The following is a 17,969-nucleotide window of genomic DNA, read 5'->3' as shown; positions in this document are numbered from 1 at the left end:
CATGCGGTATTTGACACACATAGCGAGCCAGTGAACCCCAACGGTTTCCGCTGGAATTTGAACACAGAGATTAAAAGAAATGCCGTGTTTGGGTCGGAGAGTTCTAGGAAGGAGGGGGCGCGTTACGAGCCTACGGCGACTTCGTGATTTTTCTTTGGTGCCGTCGTTGTGAATGAGCGACATGTAATATATGAAATGCCCCACACACCGTGGCGTTATACCGCGAAGCCAACCCTCACTCAGCCGATCAAAATAAGCTGGAGCTCAGACGGAGCTCCATGCATCCAGGCACACCGTAGTGACAAGCGTTTTACGATATTTGTCCGGTTAGCCAAACCCTATCTCGGATGTGTTCATAAAAATCAACGGCTTTCCAGAAGGAGCTCACATCCGCATTCACCCACACCTGTGCGTTAAACAAGTACAAACTACAACTACAAACACCCTCGTCCCTTCATCATGACGCCGATGAGTATACCACGGCGTCACAAAAAGACCGTTACCTACATTCGATTTTAAGAGGAAAATTAACGTACTGCTTTGGAAACACAAAAACATAGGACTTTAATGCCGTTTTATTTAAAATACGGTCTTATTTTAGTGACAGTGACATAATGGCATAGATAACCATGTTCACGGTTGTTCAAAAAATATGCATACACAATTATTATATTGTATTAAAGAAACAAGAAATGTACGTTTTGGTTCACTGGCTCTTTAACAGAACCCCAACCCATTGAAAGGATACAGTAAATGTGAACTGAAAGCGATACAAGTGGCTTGCCCAAAAGCACAGAGCCCTGTTGTACACTGCATTCACCTGTCACCTACTCAGGCCAGGGGCAGGAATTCAAACAAGTATTTAAAGACCCCGTTTCCAGTTTCCAGTGAACAAAATACTTACAGCCCACGCATTGTGTGTGTGTGTGTGTGTGTGTGTGTGTGTGTGTGTGTGTGTGTGTGTGTGTGTGTGTGTGTGTGTGTGTGTGTGTGTGTGTGTGTGTGTGTGTGTGTACACGTGTGTGGTTTTGCACCATGTCGCCTTGCAAACATGCACCCTGTGGCAATGGGTGCTACTAAATGTTAATTGCTCTTTAAAAAGGTGACACAGTCTGCTGGGTGAAAGTGAAAACAAGCATGCAAGGCTGTTGAGTAGCAGTTTGCTGATGACCTCAAAAAGGAAAACACCATCAACCGTTTTCAGACTTTCTAAATAGCAAACCAGTTGCCCTGGTCATGAACCCTCTATCATCCATCGACTAAACATATATGGGTGAATCAGGTAGAACAACAACTACAATACGCCACACACACCACACACACACACACACACACGCACACACACACTGCAGCCCAACTTCCAAACGCAGTGAAACTATTCCCTCTAAAACGGGACATTGTTGGATCTGAGGCTGTCTGAGCGATTCCTATTCTTCTCCGTTGAAGTGTGGGAAAAAACTGGGAGACGCAGAGTGGAGCAGAGAATGAAAGCAGGGGTGTGGGGGGGCCAACAGCTGATGGACAGGGGAGAAAATCAGGCCGGCAGATACAGAGCAGGAGTGGGGATTTGTACTCAGGGAGGGAGGGAGGGAGGGAGGGAGGAAGGTAGGGAGGGAGACACGAGGAGCAAGGATGAAGGTACGAAGATAAGACTGGGAGAAAACGGAGCCATGAGCAAACCGAGGGATGAGGAGGTGTCTGTCCCTGTGCATCTGTCTGTTTGACTGTGTGCGTGCGCGTATGTGTGAGTCAGAAGAAGCCAGCTGGGGTAAGACACTGAGTCAGCAGCAGCTGTATTAACACTGGCTGCATAATTACAACAGTCCTGGGGGGCGGGGGGGTCAACCGGGAATCACTTCTTCCATCAAACAAAACAGATTAATGGTCTTATTGTCCGGTCATTGCAGCCCAATGTCAATTGATTTTCCCATGTATACATTCTTTATTGAACTCCTTCTCTGCCCTGAGCTATAGGAGAACCCTGCCAGCCAAAACCCTATTAAGTCGTTAACATGGAGGGAGAAGAAGATCTGGGAAGCATGATTGAAAGCTTTGGGCCTTCAGTAACACGGTTAGAGATCGATGTCCAGCTAGGAGGTCCTTTGTCTTTTGGAGCATATACTTAACAAGCCTTATTTGTTTTGGAACACCAATGTTCTGTACCAACAGAAATGATTAATTACCAAAAAGTGAAAATATATTTATGCATATCATTAGCATTATCAATAGAAGACCATTGAGCCTTGCATACCAAAAACGATAGTTTAATTGTGAAGTTAACATCTACCACTGGTAAAAGGGGCTCTTCAGAAACATGAAGTGGCACCTGAGCAGGGGCCCAGGTGACAGGGCAGGGAAGCCTTGTTGAAGGGCTAGGGCAAGACATACGAAAGAACTACAAAACCCCCCTGCAATTCCCAGACCCACCTGCAGTGCCTCCAGAAAGCGGAAGGAGCCCAGCCGTCGCCCCCGTGGCACCAGGCAGAAGGTGGAGTTGTACAGCATCTCTCGGTAGTCATATCTACAGGGGGGAGGAGGAGACCAGCGTGGGTTAGGAGCTAACCACATGAGTTCATCCATGGCACAAATTAACACACACGGTAAATGGTAAATAGTAAATGGACTGCATTTATATGGCACTTTTCTAACCAGTGGCAACTCAAAGCGCTGTACGATAAATTTAACGTACACCCATTCATACACACATTCACACACCGACGGCGGTGTCAACCTTGCAAGGTGACAGCCAGCTCGTCGGGAGCATTAAGGGTAAGGTGTCTTGCTCAGGGACACCTTGAGACTAGGAGGACCTGGGGATCGAACTAGCAACCTTCCGGTTACCAGCCAACCCGTTCCAGCTCCTGAGCCACATGCCGCCCATACATCTGGACTTTTGCATTTCCCTGTACGTATTTCGGCCAGCATTGAGGAAGAGCCCAAAGGCCTCAACAGGGTTACCATGTGAAATAAAGGCTTTAATAAATCCTATGGGGGCTTTTGCATCCTGGAACATGAAAGAGGAAGCAGAGATAAGCATTTGGGAAAACAGGCCGACCTAGTCACAAACGTGTGCTGTATGGTTTCTATTGGAAAGTATGGAAAGTCATTGGTGTGTGCGTCGCTTCCTTGATGTTGTTATTGCTGTTTATGAACTCCCGTATTGTCCTAGCCGTTGCGATATTGAATATGCAGGGGTTATGTTCACGGTGAAAGAAGAGGCTGAAGACGTCAATAACGCAGACAAACATAAAGAGTAGATGAATATGCCTATAGACCACAACATGGAAGGAAATTACCCTGGTTAATAAAGAAGTCCAAACAGAAGCCACCGCCATGTTATAAAAACATGAAATATACAGTGATAGAGCACGGGCTTATTGGAATGGTGAAATAGATGGCAGCTTTGAAATCTCCAAATGTACAGGGAGACAGAGGCAAATGTGCAGCAGAGACCAGATTTTGGGTTAAGATGCCATGTTTTTGGCAGCCAAAGGAGGAGGGATTTTACAATCAGAGCAAAACGGCTTCGGTAAGTGTTTGTGGCATCAGCTTTTATGTCGATTACCCGTTTTTCTTTTTTTTCAACCCTTGTCAGAGCGAAAAATGCTTCTTCTCTCAAGGAAAACCCAAAAGGACACGCATCCAATCTCAGAGACAGTATTGTTCTCACCGTCCATAGACGGCCCGACACGTTATGTCTGCAAAATAGCGTTTCTAATTTGAATGGATGGGGTTACACTTACACACACACACACACACACACACACACACACACACACACACACACACACACACACACACTTCAGTGACCTTCCCCAGACTTTAGATTTATTCAAGTCTGTTTTGTCAGACACATAAATACATCAACATAACTGCCTACATTACAGAGCCGCGTTAAAATGTATCCATCCCTCAAACAATCCATTAGCAACGTACGCACACACAACAAAACAGTCAACTCATTGTGAAGACGCTGATTTGTTTCTCTTCCCCCACCACCTTCCAACCAACAGTCGCTGAAAGAATAAATGGCTTCTCCTGAAAAAAGGGGTTACCAACAGAAACTCCATAGGCTTAATTCCCCACTCTTTGCCACCTCCTCCTCGTCCTCCTCAGCTGGCCAGCTTTAAACCCCTTGCACTCTCTAACCTACGCATCTCCCCATCTCTCCTCGACTCTCCGGCCTTCCAATCTAAGCCTCAGTCAGCACTCGGCGGGATTAAGGAGCTGCTTGGAATTCCTCCCGTGTTACCACTACAGTAGTCCGTGTATGTGTCTCCCCGTGTACGGAGCCCACAGTTAGACACACCACCGGGGGGGGGGGGGCTGTGTCTGTGTGTGTGTGTGTTTGTGTTTGTGTTTGTGTGTGTGTGTGTGTGCGCGCGCGAACACGCGAATGTGTGCAAAAAAAATTGTCGGCTAGGAATGCGGCAATGTGTGTATATTTTATGCATCAATGTTTGACTTATAGCTGCAAAGCATGCAGATACGTACTTGTGGGCACGTCCGGATGATAGTCAAATTCTGATGTAAATGTGTGTGTGAGAAAGCAGCGCGTTCTGTGCTAGCAATCTGAAGGTCCCGAGGCATCTTGCTTGCTGCCTGCCGACATTGAGGAATTTGCTTGTGGATATATCATCCTCCATGCATATAGACTTGACTGAACAGGGCCTAATATATGCCTATATAATTATAGGAATTTATTTTTTATAATACTCAACATATTTCAATCATATTCTGCCTATTAATACATCGGCAGAATATGCATATAGCTGCGGCTAGGCAACCAAAGTAAACAAAGGAGCCATGCACTGATGTATCTCACTGCCTCACCGTCTCTCGTTTTAACCAGAAGTGACACCACGAGATTTCTACGAGCGACCCTGTGTGTGTGATGCAGACCTACAGCCGGCTGGAGTCCATTCATAACTCTGCGCTTCTCGAACCCAGTTCCCTTCCCCGCACCTCAGTTTACGATAACTCAATCACTGCGACCGGGGAAGAAGGGCCCTCGACCTCTCAAATACACATAAATGCAGCGTATGTAATTACAAATGCATGCTGGGCGAGCACGCACAAATACACGCTCACTATGGTCAAACGTGCACTAAGATGAACACGCACACTAAGATTAACACACACACGCACTAAGATACACACACACACACACACGCACACAGACACACACACACACACACACACACACACACACACAGAATGCCATAGCATAATTCTTTGTAGTTAAGTAACCAGGGAAATAACCTCAATCTCTGGCCCCGAGAGTCACCTGATGTGGTCCATACTAAGTGGCCATGAGTATCCCCAGCTCAGCCCACTTTGGTGGCTGAGAGGTAGCCTTCCAATTGAGGCGCTGTGGCTAACATTGAGTGGTGGGGGTGGGGGGGGGTCAGGTTAATACTGAGGAAGGCTGCTGTGGTCTCTTGAGGAGTGGAAGCACAGGTATAGAGGAAACAGGCTGGGTAGGTTGAAAAGCATCAGGGGACTTGTACAGGCTTTAAGGATCATTCCTTAGTGTATTTTTGTTTTGCGTTTCTGTTTAGTATGCTTCGGAGAATCAGGAGATACATGTATGTTGGTTAATGTAACAACACCAGAGATTTAACAAATGAAAGTTCAATATTCCTAGAAAACTAGACTAATTGGTTCTTTCTTAAACCGCCATCCCTTCATCTACATATCTTGCTTTTTCCCCGATATGGCTTAGCAGAAGAATTTCAACAAGAGTCTAATACACAACTTTCTACCTATGGTCAGTCATGATTGTACTAAACAAGCCACCATGTAATGACCTGCATCCTGAGAATCAAATCAGCATTGGAAAACCACAAGAACCCGCCCAGCAGACTGCAGACACTGAAGGGCCACTCCCAAGTCAGACTGAGGACAATCTCAAAGGTCACCTTGTTTAATCTCAGTGGAAACAATTAGAGGTTAGAAAACCCTGCCACCCTCACAAGTCTTTAGGACGGCCCTTCACACTGGGACAGTGAGATGCAGGAGTCGTACCCACAACTCTCTTCCTCCGTTGAAAATACTGAAAGAAAAGTCTCTGTTAATCTTTATGTCACCAATCTTGTTGACTGAGCCCAAATTCGAAAAAACCTTCAGAGAAACCATCAAATCATTTCACGTTGCTCTTGAAAGCCGTTTTGGATGTTTTCTAAAGCCCCATCTATGTGACAGTGATTTGCCGTATCTCCAGTTTGTTTTACTAGGGAGATTTTCAGTAAGGCGTCAATTCCGGTAAAATCTAAGAGGCGGCGTATATCTGCTAGCTGCTGTTCAAACAAACAAAACTTGCATTTAGAGATCCCCAGACATTTGCTAGGCGGCTAGATCTCTGATTGTCTTGTTATCACCAGAATACTGAAAGGGTTGACAAAAACATCTATTTCAAAACCTCCTCTGCTGTGATTCACCGTTGTCACTTCAATCCGCTGTCACTTTCTGACCCACGAGCCCGTCATTTGGCGGGTGCCTTTATTATTTTACACAGAGGAAGTGTGCAACAAAAACACAAAATAAGGCTTTGCTGTGGACAGATATAATTTGCTCTTCTCTGAATCGAAATTAATGGCTGACACATTGCATGGAACGCACATAAAAAGCTAGAATGTAAAGCTTTGAAACCTCCGTTTATCTTAAGTGATTCCTGAAGAACAGCCAGAAACCACTAACAACACGACTAACAACCCACCCAGTCAGGGAACACAACCACTCAGGTAATGTCAGAGATGACTCAGGGCACATGGCCTCAAAGCTGTCGTGCAACGTTAAACAACCTCTTATAGTAATCCCGGACACACATCTACACAAAAGGCCCACACATCAAACGCTGTACAGAGGGGCGGGCTTAGGGCGAGGTCGCTGGTATCACAGCGCTTTAAGCACACGCTCCCACTAAAAGGCCGTCTCCGTAGCCATCAGCGCGTCCATTACATCATCGCCATCTGACTCAAGTGGCCGTGACAGCCTATCGTCATGCAGAACCGGCTTAATAATCCAGTGTGTGTGTGTGTGTGTGTGTGTTCGTTTGTGTGTGTATGTGTTTGTTCTTTTGTGTGTGTTCGTGTTTGTGTGTACATGTTTGTGTGTACGTGTGTATTCATGTGAATTCGTGTTTGTGAGTATTCGTTTGTGTATTCATGTTTGTGTGTTTGTGTGAGCTGAGCACATTATAAAAGTGGCCGTTGTACCCGGGTGCCATTACGATCCCAAAGTATAGGTCCGTACGGGAGACGGTGGCCCTCCGTCGCACGACAGGGCCCTGCCAGTGGGAGGCCGAGCGGACCAGATGTTCGCCTCCACACATACCTCAGCTCTGGGCCAGATGGCCGCCGTGGGAAGACTGCGGGCTGGCAGTTTGCTGCGGAGCACAAGCTCACGGCTAAGGAGGCGAATCCTCCCGAAAGCTTCGGTGGCAAAAACAAACTGACGTCGCCGCTCACTTTTTATGGGCGCCCGCGGCCGCGAGGTCGCCCGGGCGAGTCATCGGGTGCCGACGCATTAGCCGACGAGCACTTAGTGTACTCTGAGACAACCTTAAATGTTTAATGTGTCATACAAGTCTGCCCCCGTCTGAGGGAGGGGGAGAGAGACGGAGAGAGAGGAGAGACAGACGGTGGGAGATAGAGAGGGAGAGAGAGCGAGAGGGAGAGAGGGACGGTGGGAGATAGAGGGAGAGAGAGCGAGAGGGAGAGAGAGAGAGGGAGGGTGAGAGGGAGAGAGAGACAGAGCGAGGGAGAGAGACAGAGCGAGGGAGAGGGACACAGCGAGGGAGAGAGAGAGGGAGAGGGAGCAAAACACTAGTGGTCGGCGAGTCAATCAAACCATGGTGTGGTTTGAGTGTGGAAGAGGAAATGCTTTTACATGACAGTGAAAGGGCAGTGAGTCAACTGCTAGATTAGATTAGGAGGAGATTAGCTTTATGTCTTGTTAAACACTAGGCAGTGTGCTCTGGTGAAGTAGGAGGTTGAAGGAGAAGGAAAAGAGTACAATCAAGCTTGGACGTTTAGTAATAGCAGGACTAGGACTTTGGGCAATAGAGTAATGTTAAGAATACACAAGCACTTACAATAAGCATCAACCATACAAAGAGGTAAAGCTTGTATACATAGCCTTAGCCTATATAGTGTTAAGTATTTTAGTACTAAGGTATTAAGGGGGAAAGTTCAAAGGAAGTTGGATCAAGGAGGGAAGTCTCGTTAAATGCAGCCGAAAAGTGTATTTCCCTGAACAACACAAATTGTGAAAAGCAATTGCATGTCCAAGCGCTCCTTCCTGCTATGCTGAACGCCTGCGGTGAAAGCACAACACATTCACTGGGGTTTAGACTGGGGCCAAGGCTTCAATCAGCAGGACCACAGTGTTGACACTTGCCCACCAAACAGTCACTGTGGGTTAGGAGAAACCAGCGATCAAGAGACTACTCGGCTAGTGTCCGATGGAAAAATAAATAATCAAAAAGAAAATGTTTTATATCTACTGTTCTAAAGTGATACAAAATTTCGACAGTTGTTTTGACACTGTTGCCGCAAGAAAGAAAAAGTTGGTATTTATGTTGTTATGTAGTGTACTCAAATTGAAATCTATTGTGGCGGGTCAGGTCTGAGATATTATCAGGATTGTCAGGATGTATTCATTCACATATTTGTGTCGTGCCTCTTTTGACACATTAAACACATCCATTCCATGCGGCAGGGTAAAGAAGGCATTCCAAGTGTCAATAGTTGTAGCCTAAGCGTTATTGAGACGAGTTTTCAGAAGGGTGAAACCAATTTTATAACCGCACAATTCATAAGGCAATTTGACGCTCCACACGCATAATACACAAGCTGCATCAATTTTTCATTAGTGCAAACTGAGTGATTTGCTCTTGATCCAAAGTCTGAAAAAAGGGGGAAAAAGGCAAACAAAGGTGATTATATCGTTGTAGAGCACACCTCAACAATGTGGAACCAAAGGCCATACTTTACTTTAAGCCAAGCGACCTCTATGAATCAAAGATGGGCTTGGGACAGCTTTTCCCCTCGCCTGATCTACAATTCAACAGTGAGGATCCAACGGTGATAGATCATGCCACGACATAAACACACTCAAGAGGGATTGTCTCTTGAAAAAGAAAGAAATGAAACAATATATAAAACGACACCAAAAAAACAAAACCCCCAACAACTCAAAGCAGACGCATTTTTTCTGGCGGTTGCGAATAGGCAGAACTTTTTCAGGTCAGCAAAAATTTTTGAACTTATTCCAGGAATGCATCTGTGATATTTCTGACACACACACACACACACACACCGACACACACACAGGTAGTGTCGTGAACAACATTAGAGGACTCCACAAAAATAGGCATCACTTCAGAGGGAGGGGGGGAAAAGAGAAAAAAAGGATGCCAAGGCAAGGCAGCTTTGGCATCGTTACTCTCCCCCCTCTAATCCCGTACGACTTCATATCTCATTTACCGCTTCCTCTCTTCCTCTGTCGGAGCCGCACTGATGGGCAGCAGTTCTTTTTCAGGATGGCCAGTTTGAGCCAAAGGAATTCCTACCTCAAAGGAGCCAAGCGACAGTGAGTGACACCCGATGAGAGAGCATGTGGGGTGAGGGGGGAGGGGGTGGTAGGGAGTATGGGGGTGCACGGGGGGTGGTGGCAGTTGACAACTTTGCACTATGCGTCTGGGGCCACACGCAATTCTACAAGATGTCTACAGGTCTCCCTGGACCCCCCCCCCCAGACCCTCTCCCTGACAGGCACATATTAAAACACAAGTGCCCGCACAGTAGGGGTGTAACGGTACACGTATTTGTACCGAACCGTCACGGTACAGGCACTTCGGAGAGGTTACAGAGGTGTACCGCGGTACGTCAATGTGGCGTACATAGCGGGCAACGATCGTCGAATAGTCGAATAGTTGGAGTCACGTAGAATATCGAATAATGAATGCGACTATCGCTATTTATTACACGGCTCTTCTCAATGCTGTTGACCGCTCCGTTGACTTGCATGGGCCTTCACAACTTCCGGTGGTGAATAGCGTCCTCGGTTGCTAAGCGACGTCAACGTCTTTGGCAGACTATTTCTCTGCTGATCAACACTACGAATGCTGGTAACAAATAAATTGTATAAAGACACACCGTGTGAAGTTATATTTTTGACGTGTCTGGTTCACCGTCATGCAGGCTGTGTTCAGTATAAATAATTAAATAAATAAATAGCGATCCATTTTCGGCGCATGTAGGTCTATCTGCCTAAGCCCACGTTGAAATAATTTTGATGTTGAATGTTGATGGCGCAGTTGTTGCAATAAACTGATTTCATACAAATCATAAAAGCCTCTCCCTGTGTCATTGTGTGTGCGTGTATCCGAGGTGCGTGCGTGCGTGGGGGGTTCTTGATTGAGCGATTTTCGAATATTATTCAAATAATTCTCAGCGAATATCGAATAGTATTTTTGCCAGAAATGCACATCCCTAGCACACGCATTTGAAAAGTCACCATCCAGGTGTTACTATCACTGTTGCTGTAGAAAAACGACACTCACGACACTATTTCAACAACCACAGTCTGGGAATCCAGAAATTCAAATGCCATAACCAAGTTTATTGGTGTTTTCATTGCTGCTGATCTACGGCTGCTGACAAACAAGCAGTTTTTAAAATTTTCCCCTTAACTATGAACCGTACCGTGACTTAAAAACCGAGGTACGTACCTAACCGTGACTTTTGTGTACCGTTACATCCCTACCGCACAGCATGATTCGGGGGGGGGCCTCTTTCTCACTGCTCCCCCCCCCCCCCCCCCCCCCCTTCATGCCCCTCAGAGGGGTTCACCGTCACCCCGAGGGAGCAAGGCATTACCATAAACACACAGGCTGCAGGAGGAGAAGGCACAACATGATTTGACCCATTATCTCTCACCCCTCCATGTCCCACAAAGACGCAGATATTCCAAGAGAAATAAAGTCCTGAAGCTGCAAAGAAAAATCTTCGATAGGCGAGCCATGTTTTTGCACATGCATACGAATGCAGATCTTTATCCGAAACGATTAGCCTCCGCTACATGTCGGGCAATCAAGCCCAGTGCCAGTTAATTGGGCTAATGGAAGTCCCATGCTACACGTGGGCTAATCAACGCGAATCACATGCGCTAGGACGGGGAGCTCGCCAAAAGTGTACGCATGGACTGTGAGACTGTGACAGATTGGGGTTTGATTGAGGTTTTTTTTGAATCTCACTAAAAAGGTTTCTGAAACACAGCACCTACCACAAGCTATTTGACGCTTGAGTGTGTGTGTTGAGCGTGTTTGTGCAACACGTACAAGTCAAATAAGAAATAGAGGGTTTTAAACATAAAAGCGACCAGAAATTCAGCAGTAGGGTGAAAGTGGGAGATAACTGTGTTTGAAAATACAAGCAAACATTGTTTTTGAGGGACCTTTACACGTCGACTAGTACTCTGCCGTTTTGAGGTTGCTAGTCCAACTTAAATAACTCGACAGATGCATCAGTTGATGGTGACTTTCCGTGTCTCGATTGTGACGTTTTGGCGGTGGCTTGATAAACACTGTGGGGAAAGAAACGGTAGGCCAAGCTTACTCAGGCGGCCGGTTGATTGCATGGTCTGAAATTTCCATCTGAGGGCCTGATTCTCATTAGATACCAATGTCTCACAAAGACAGAGCAGATTAGACAAAGGGTGGGGTTGTGGGGTCTGTTCAATTCAGGGAATGAACCAGCAGCTCAGAACGTTTTGGCAAGCGATTTGATGGCCGGCGGGCGGGAGAAATCTTATTTCAGCGATTGTTCCAGCTTGTCCTTTAGCAGTGTGTCCAAAGTCTTCCATAATGGAAATGGCCCAGGGTGGGTCAACCACTGGAAATGTTTCCCATGGAGGAAAAGTCAAACAAAAAAACTGCAGCGAATGACTTCAGAGCTCATCTCGATAAACAGGGGCCAAATGTCGATGTTCCCCGGGGAAAAAACAAGACATTTTCCCTTCATTCAGCGTCAGGATGACTCATGGCCGATGACAATTTCAGGACTTTTTAATGTTTACATGGACATTTTCCGAATTGCATGCCAAACTTTTCTCGTTTGTATGCAACACTGACGTGACTACTGCATAATTTCTTTCAATGTTTCCATTGAAATGTTTGACAAAAATAAACTTTTAGGCAAGTTATTATGTTTGATGTTTGTTCAAGTTATTGACTAAAAGGCGCTAAAAGTGTATTTTAGTCAATAACTTAAACAAAAAAACATTATAGAATAATATAATAATAGTTTGACTAAAATGCATATTTAGTCAGACTAAACTAAACTTTCAGTCAAACTCCCCTTCCGCGGATCTCACTTTCAATGAGTCTTTTGTGGACTCAGCGAGGATGATCTAAGTGGCGAAACCTTCTGGTTTCCACTGACCTTTCCCCGCAGACCGAGGGCGGCCATTCCTTCGCACATTTGCCGAGCCAGTTCAAAGGGGGGACCTCATAAAACATTGACAGACACGAGTAGAGGGGGTCGACCTCACCGCACGACCCCGGGTTAATTCACCTAATTACTGAGCGCTTCGAGGGCTTTTCCACGGGTCTCAATCACTTTTCCTTCTCGTTCAGTTAAAAAGGCTGCCTTGGAATTGAATCGGATGAACACACACACACGGTACTCCCATCCTCAAACAATATATGAACAACACTTAAAACATATTCCAAACACATCTGCCAAATGTCAACATAAAAAGGCCTAATAAGGCCGTAAATCGAGTCAAGTCTTTTTCTTCCCAGTAAATCATCCACCAGTAATAATCGGGAGGTTGCCACGAGGGGATCCTTTGAAGTGTTCCCCGTGCGCCGTAAACCACAAACAAGGCAGCGGTGGAGATAATGAAATGACTGCTGTTAATGGAACAGCCATTAGCACCGGAATGCCGGGGTTGGCCAGTAAAATGCCCGATCATAAAGAGGTCTGATCACCGCAGAGACGGGTCAAACTGGTTGACTCTGGGGACTCTGCGTGTCCTTGCAGCTGATAACGGCTATCAATTGGCTGGCTGGAGGGTTGCGCGTTGCCTCGGACCCTGGTCCTGCTTGATTCTCATTAGCAGTACGCACTGCCAAAAACAGAAAAGGCCTTTATGATATGAATGGCCAAGGCAGGTGCGGCACAGTCCTGCTTCTGTGTATTCTGTGTATATTCTGTGCTTTACAAGCGTGATCAATTGCTTTCAAGAGCTAATAGTTCCCCGCCTAGGAGGTGCAAGTGTAATGAATGTCTGCTCCTGGTTATCAATGTCTACACTGCATTTGATAAAAGACCATATCACAATCTCAGAATGAAATGACTCATCAATAACACATAACAACACAATGTACCATGTTAGAAACAAAAGAGGAATATTGTCCAGATTAATCTAAGTCTATCCCCAAGCTGGACGGGACTGTTTAACCACCGGTAGCATCACTTCCTGTTAGTGGTTCAAGACCAGCCGCTGCCCGGCCAATGCTGCGGCGGCACTGGTCCGGAGATAAGTCTGGCACTGGAATGCCTCTGTTCCCAGGCCAGACAAAGGGGCTGAGAGAAATCAACATTGACGGGAGAGTAGGAAAGGAGAGTGGGACGGGAGAGGAAGAAGGGAGAGTACGAGTAGAGGGTAGGAAGGGAGGGTAGGAAGGAAGAGTAGGGAGGGAGGTTAGGAAGAGAGAATAGGAAGGGAGAGTAGGAAGGGAATGTAGCAAGGGAGTGTAGGAGGGTGGGTAGGAAGGAGGGTCTGGACGCTAACGGCCCAAGGTAAGAGAGTAGATGTCAACAGGAGGGACAGAAGAAGGGAAGGAGAGGGGATTGAAAGCAGGGCGAGTGTGGTGTGCTGAAGAAATGGAGCAAGAAATCATGGCCAGTTGCGAGTTATGGTTTCCATGACATCAGTTGCGGGTTAACAAATCAGTCCAGTAATGCATTACGAGACATCCACACAGCAAATGTGGTCAGACGTATGGTGTCCCTGTCGCCAAACGGAGGTAATGGACTTCTAAATGCATCATGGGAGCTGTAGTGCCGCTGTCTGCCAGCCAACAAGGAGCATTTTAATGCCAGCAAGGCTGAAGTTGCATGAAGGTGAAATGAATGGGTTGTTTGTTAACGCGGGGTGTAAATCGGATGTATGTGTGTGTAGGGAGGTAAAGGATGGCTGCTCTTGGCAAACAGCACGCTCCAAGGAGGAGCTAACGATTAAAAACAGTCTGCCTATGCTGTAGAGCACGTCCCTCTTTCTGTTCAGAATCAGGGCTTGCTCCGGCAGGGCCATCAGATGGGCCAAGCAGGCTGCGTCTGATCGCATCCAATATCCCCCCTGACAGGGGAGGGGATTTAGATGGAGGCCGCTGGGGGGACAGGATGTGACCGGGCTGCAGGCTCAGCTTGGGAGTTTGCTCGCTTGACTGTGTGCGGTCGGTTGGAGGGGCGAGCGATGGATAATAAAAACACGACAATGAGAAGATAGAGATGTACACAGTCACAGCAAAGTGGTGGGACACGACGAACGATACACCTTCGATTAATCCGGAACCAACGTGGGAAGACGCCAGTTTTTATGAACGTGATCGTATGACGGTAATGGAACCCATTTTGTGGAGAAGCTGTGACAGGTGGAGGAACGTCACATTACCACGGTCGGCTGTCCGTGGAAGTCCTTCAGTCCACAAATGACTAATGGAAGCAGCCTGAGTCACTGTGCTTCTAAGCTTTTAGCATGTGCCCCTGAATACCTCCTTTGAACAGTGCCACAAAAGGTTTGTTGACAGAATAACAACACCGACCGCAAAACGCTTTAAACACAGGCCTTCAAGTAGCTAACTAAATCTCATTGACCGTCGACAAATACACCCTCTTCATTTGACCTCTCTTAGAGAAAAAAGGCGGGGACAATTATACATAAGTCTGCAATATGTTAGAAAAGGTCTCTATGTGTTGTATGTGACTCATTACTGAGCGTGAAGTAGTTGGTGAAATAAGAGGTAGAGCTGGCTTACAAGCAGAGTGACAGTCATATTTTGGTGGCTGCTCAACTATTACACTTTAATTGTGTGCGTGCGTGCGTGCGTGCGCATGTGACAGTCGTAACAGAGGAGACTGCGGGGAGAATGTAGCCCAAGGAGGTCAGAATGAGTATTTCAGTGGTGGGGGGTGGGGTCGTGCATCTGTTTGTGGCATTGAGGGGCGTTATGACTTTACCAACAGTCTGGCAATAACACATTAGCAAATGTGCCAAAGAGAAGCAGGTCTCCTCGTTTTAATGCTTCGTCAGGAAAGAAAGCCTTCTGCTTGTTTCTTTTGTCGATTTAAAACCCTGCCAACATAGCATGATTAACAAGCTAATTAACAAGGTGATTTTGAGAATATAATAATAATAATGATAATGATGTACCCCATCCAAAAGCTGCGTAACACCAGCTGAGAAAGTACAGGGTTGATTAAAAAAAAAGGTGTGAATAAAACGTATTGAGGAAAGATTTATGTTTTAGTTTCACTAGTACGTCTGTTTTTCTTTTGAGTCTTTGAAGTGGTAAAAGACAATGAACCCCATGACCTCAGAGCAAAGAATCTTGAATGTACTTGAGAGCGAGAGAGACAAATAGAAAATAGATAACACACAATGCAGAGGAAATAGAAGGTTAAAGTGGGCGTCTAAAAAACACAATTTGAAACAACTTGACTGGAAGCACTAGGCTGGTTTGCGACATCACACATCAAATGGAGTAAACACCCTCAATTTCAATGCATCTCATCTGGTGCCAAGGTAGCCAGTCTGACAGATGGGCAAAGTAGGGATATCAACACACGGGCCAATAGCTTTCCATTACTGTAAAGCCCCAAAGTGTGGTGCAGTGGGTTGTGCCTTTCAGTCTATGTGCTTACGTTATTGGATTTCCCCCTGGAGAGACATGGCATAAAATATATTCTTTCCAACCTAAGACGCACAATGCTTGGGGGCAGACCCATTGACGCAACCCATACCGGCATAAACCATTTTTAAAACAACATCCACCACCTCTCTAACACTCCAGCTTTTCTTAAATGTCTCACTTCTGCCCCGTTGATTCTGCCCCGTCCAGGCCAACGCCACAACATCAATATGCACCTTTCAATCCCTACCGTTACCTTAAAGGAGACATATTATACCACCAGGTATTAGTGTGATTAGCCATACAAGCCGTTTCGAAGATCTGCCCCATATGACATCACTAGTGGGCGTGTCCACCTAGATCTGTGCTGGACAGGCTGGTAGACTGATCTATCCAGCATCCTAGCAGATCTAGGGGGACACGCCCACTTGTGATGTCATATGGGTCAGATTTTCGAAACGGCTTGTAAGGCTAATCACACTCACACCTGGTGGTATAATATGTCTCCTTTAAGCTTCGATAATTTGGTCTTTAATAGTTCTGTTTGAAGGATTCACCCACACTCTGGGTATTTACTTGTCTGAGATCAATCCCTAAAGTGATGGCAGGGATAGAGGAAAGTGGAGGAGAATTGGGGGCGACCTAGTACTATATGAAAAAAACCTCTTCCAATTCTCAGGCAGAATGTGCTGGCTGGGGTCACTTAGAATAGCAACATAGGAGCTATGCTTTGCAACACACAATACCAATGACCTCTAAATGCATTGTACAATGTATTTAAAAAAAGGAGTACCAAATGTGCTCCAGAAAAGACAGATCATCTGAAACCTCTATTCAATCCAAACATGTGGGTAGCAAATAGACAACACGGGTAGTAGTAGCAGTAAGGAAAATATAAATGCATTTAAGAGCAGTCGTATTAATTGTATGCCAATCCAACAGCATGTAGGTTGTATTGAGAGTCCTGCATATCTTTGGCAGTCGATGGGGAAGTAACAGATGGTTAAAACGCCGGGTGAAGGGGGTTGGCTGCTACGTTTGTCATCGTTTCCATTCGGTTGCGTCTCATCACCTTCCTCTGCCTCCCCTCTTTAAATACGTTAAAAGACACCGAAGCCTTCAGCTCCACAACTCCCCTTTTCCCCCCCAGTTCATCCAATGAAAAACTTCCACCTCCTCTCTCCATGGTGTGAAAGGCATCACTTCCCCAGGCGTTACTTATTAGGCGTCTTTAAAGTGTTAGGATTCACCTCATTCTGTTCTGCTACCGGCTCTAGTACACAAAGAAAACCTTCGCTTTCAAGAGCAGTCCCACCATAAGAGGATCAAGTGTAATGAAGGTCTGCTCCTGGTTATTGTCGTCTACAATGCATTCGATAAATAATCCTATCACTCGGAATGAAATAGCACTCATCAATAACACAGTACCACACGATTTACCCAATTAGAAACAAAAAGGAAAATGGTGCAGATTAATCAGTTTGTCCCCAAGCTGCGAACTGTTGTGAATCACATGGCACCTACTTACCGTGTCGTATCACCACGACTTGTTAAGTCACTGGAACTACCTCCTTGACTGCAGAAACAGGGGCATACCTGATCTAAAACCTCGAGCATACCGTGACTATATTTGCCGCCGATACCATTGTTCCTTTGCAGCCTATTGGACGGGACCCCCACAGAACCCAACAAAGACCCAGGGCTGCTAATGGTTTTCACAGCGTGTGACGCGGCCGACCCAGCGCAGGTAATTAGTCCTGAACAGTGGGACGGATCAAAAAACACTTCCTGCCTCGCCCGCTGGTTGTGCCCTCACATGTGGAAGTCACATGTTCTCAGCAGAGGGGTGAACACTTTCCTTTTTGCGGGGAAAATGCAGGGGTACCCGAAAGCATAGAATTAAAATGAAGGTAACCTGGTGAAGAAGTTACTGCACAAACAAAGTGCTTTGTTATCCTCCGGTTCAAATACTCTGAATACGCCTTAAAAGAGTCCACTGCTCCTTTCTTTGTCAGATCTGGTCACTCAAGTCGGTGCAAACAACCCC

General features: G+C 46.1%; 1 protein-coding gene across 1 annotated transcript in view; it reads right to left on the bottom strand.

Moving 5' to 3' along the window:
• Positions 1 to 17,969, bottom strand: part of LOC307080749 (exostosin-1b-like) — a 49,912-nt gene that overhangs the window by 13,205 nt on the left and 18,738 nt on the right. Inside the window, exon 3 of the mRNA XM_079743614.1 lies at positions 2,428 to 2,521. Coding sequence (XP_079599740.1) covers positions 2,428 to 2,521 — 94 coding nt within the window. The remainder of the gene's footprint in view (positions 1 to 2,427; positions 2,522 to 17,969) is intronic.

The sequence above is a fragment of the Pollachius pollachius genome (genome assembly GCF_949987615.1).
Source record: "Pollachius pollachius genome assembly, chromosome: 1".
NCBI classification, from domain to species: Eukaryota; Metazoa; Chordata; class Actinopteri; order Gadiformes; family Gadidae; genus Pollachius; species Pollachius pollachius.
Note: the sequence above shows the minus strand (reverse complement) of the source record. Positions and strands in the feature narration are given on the sequence as shown.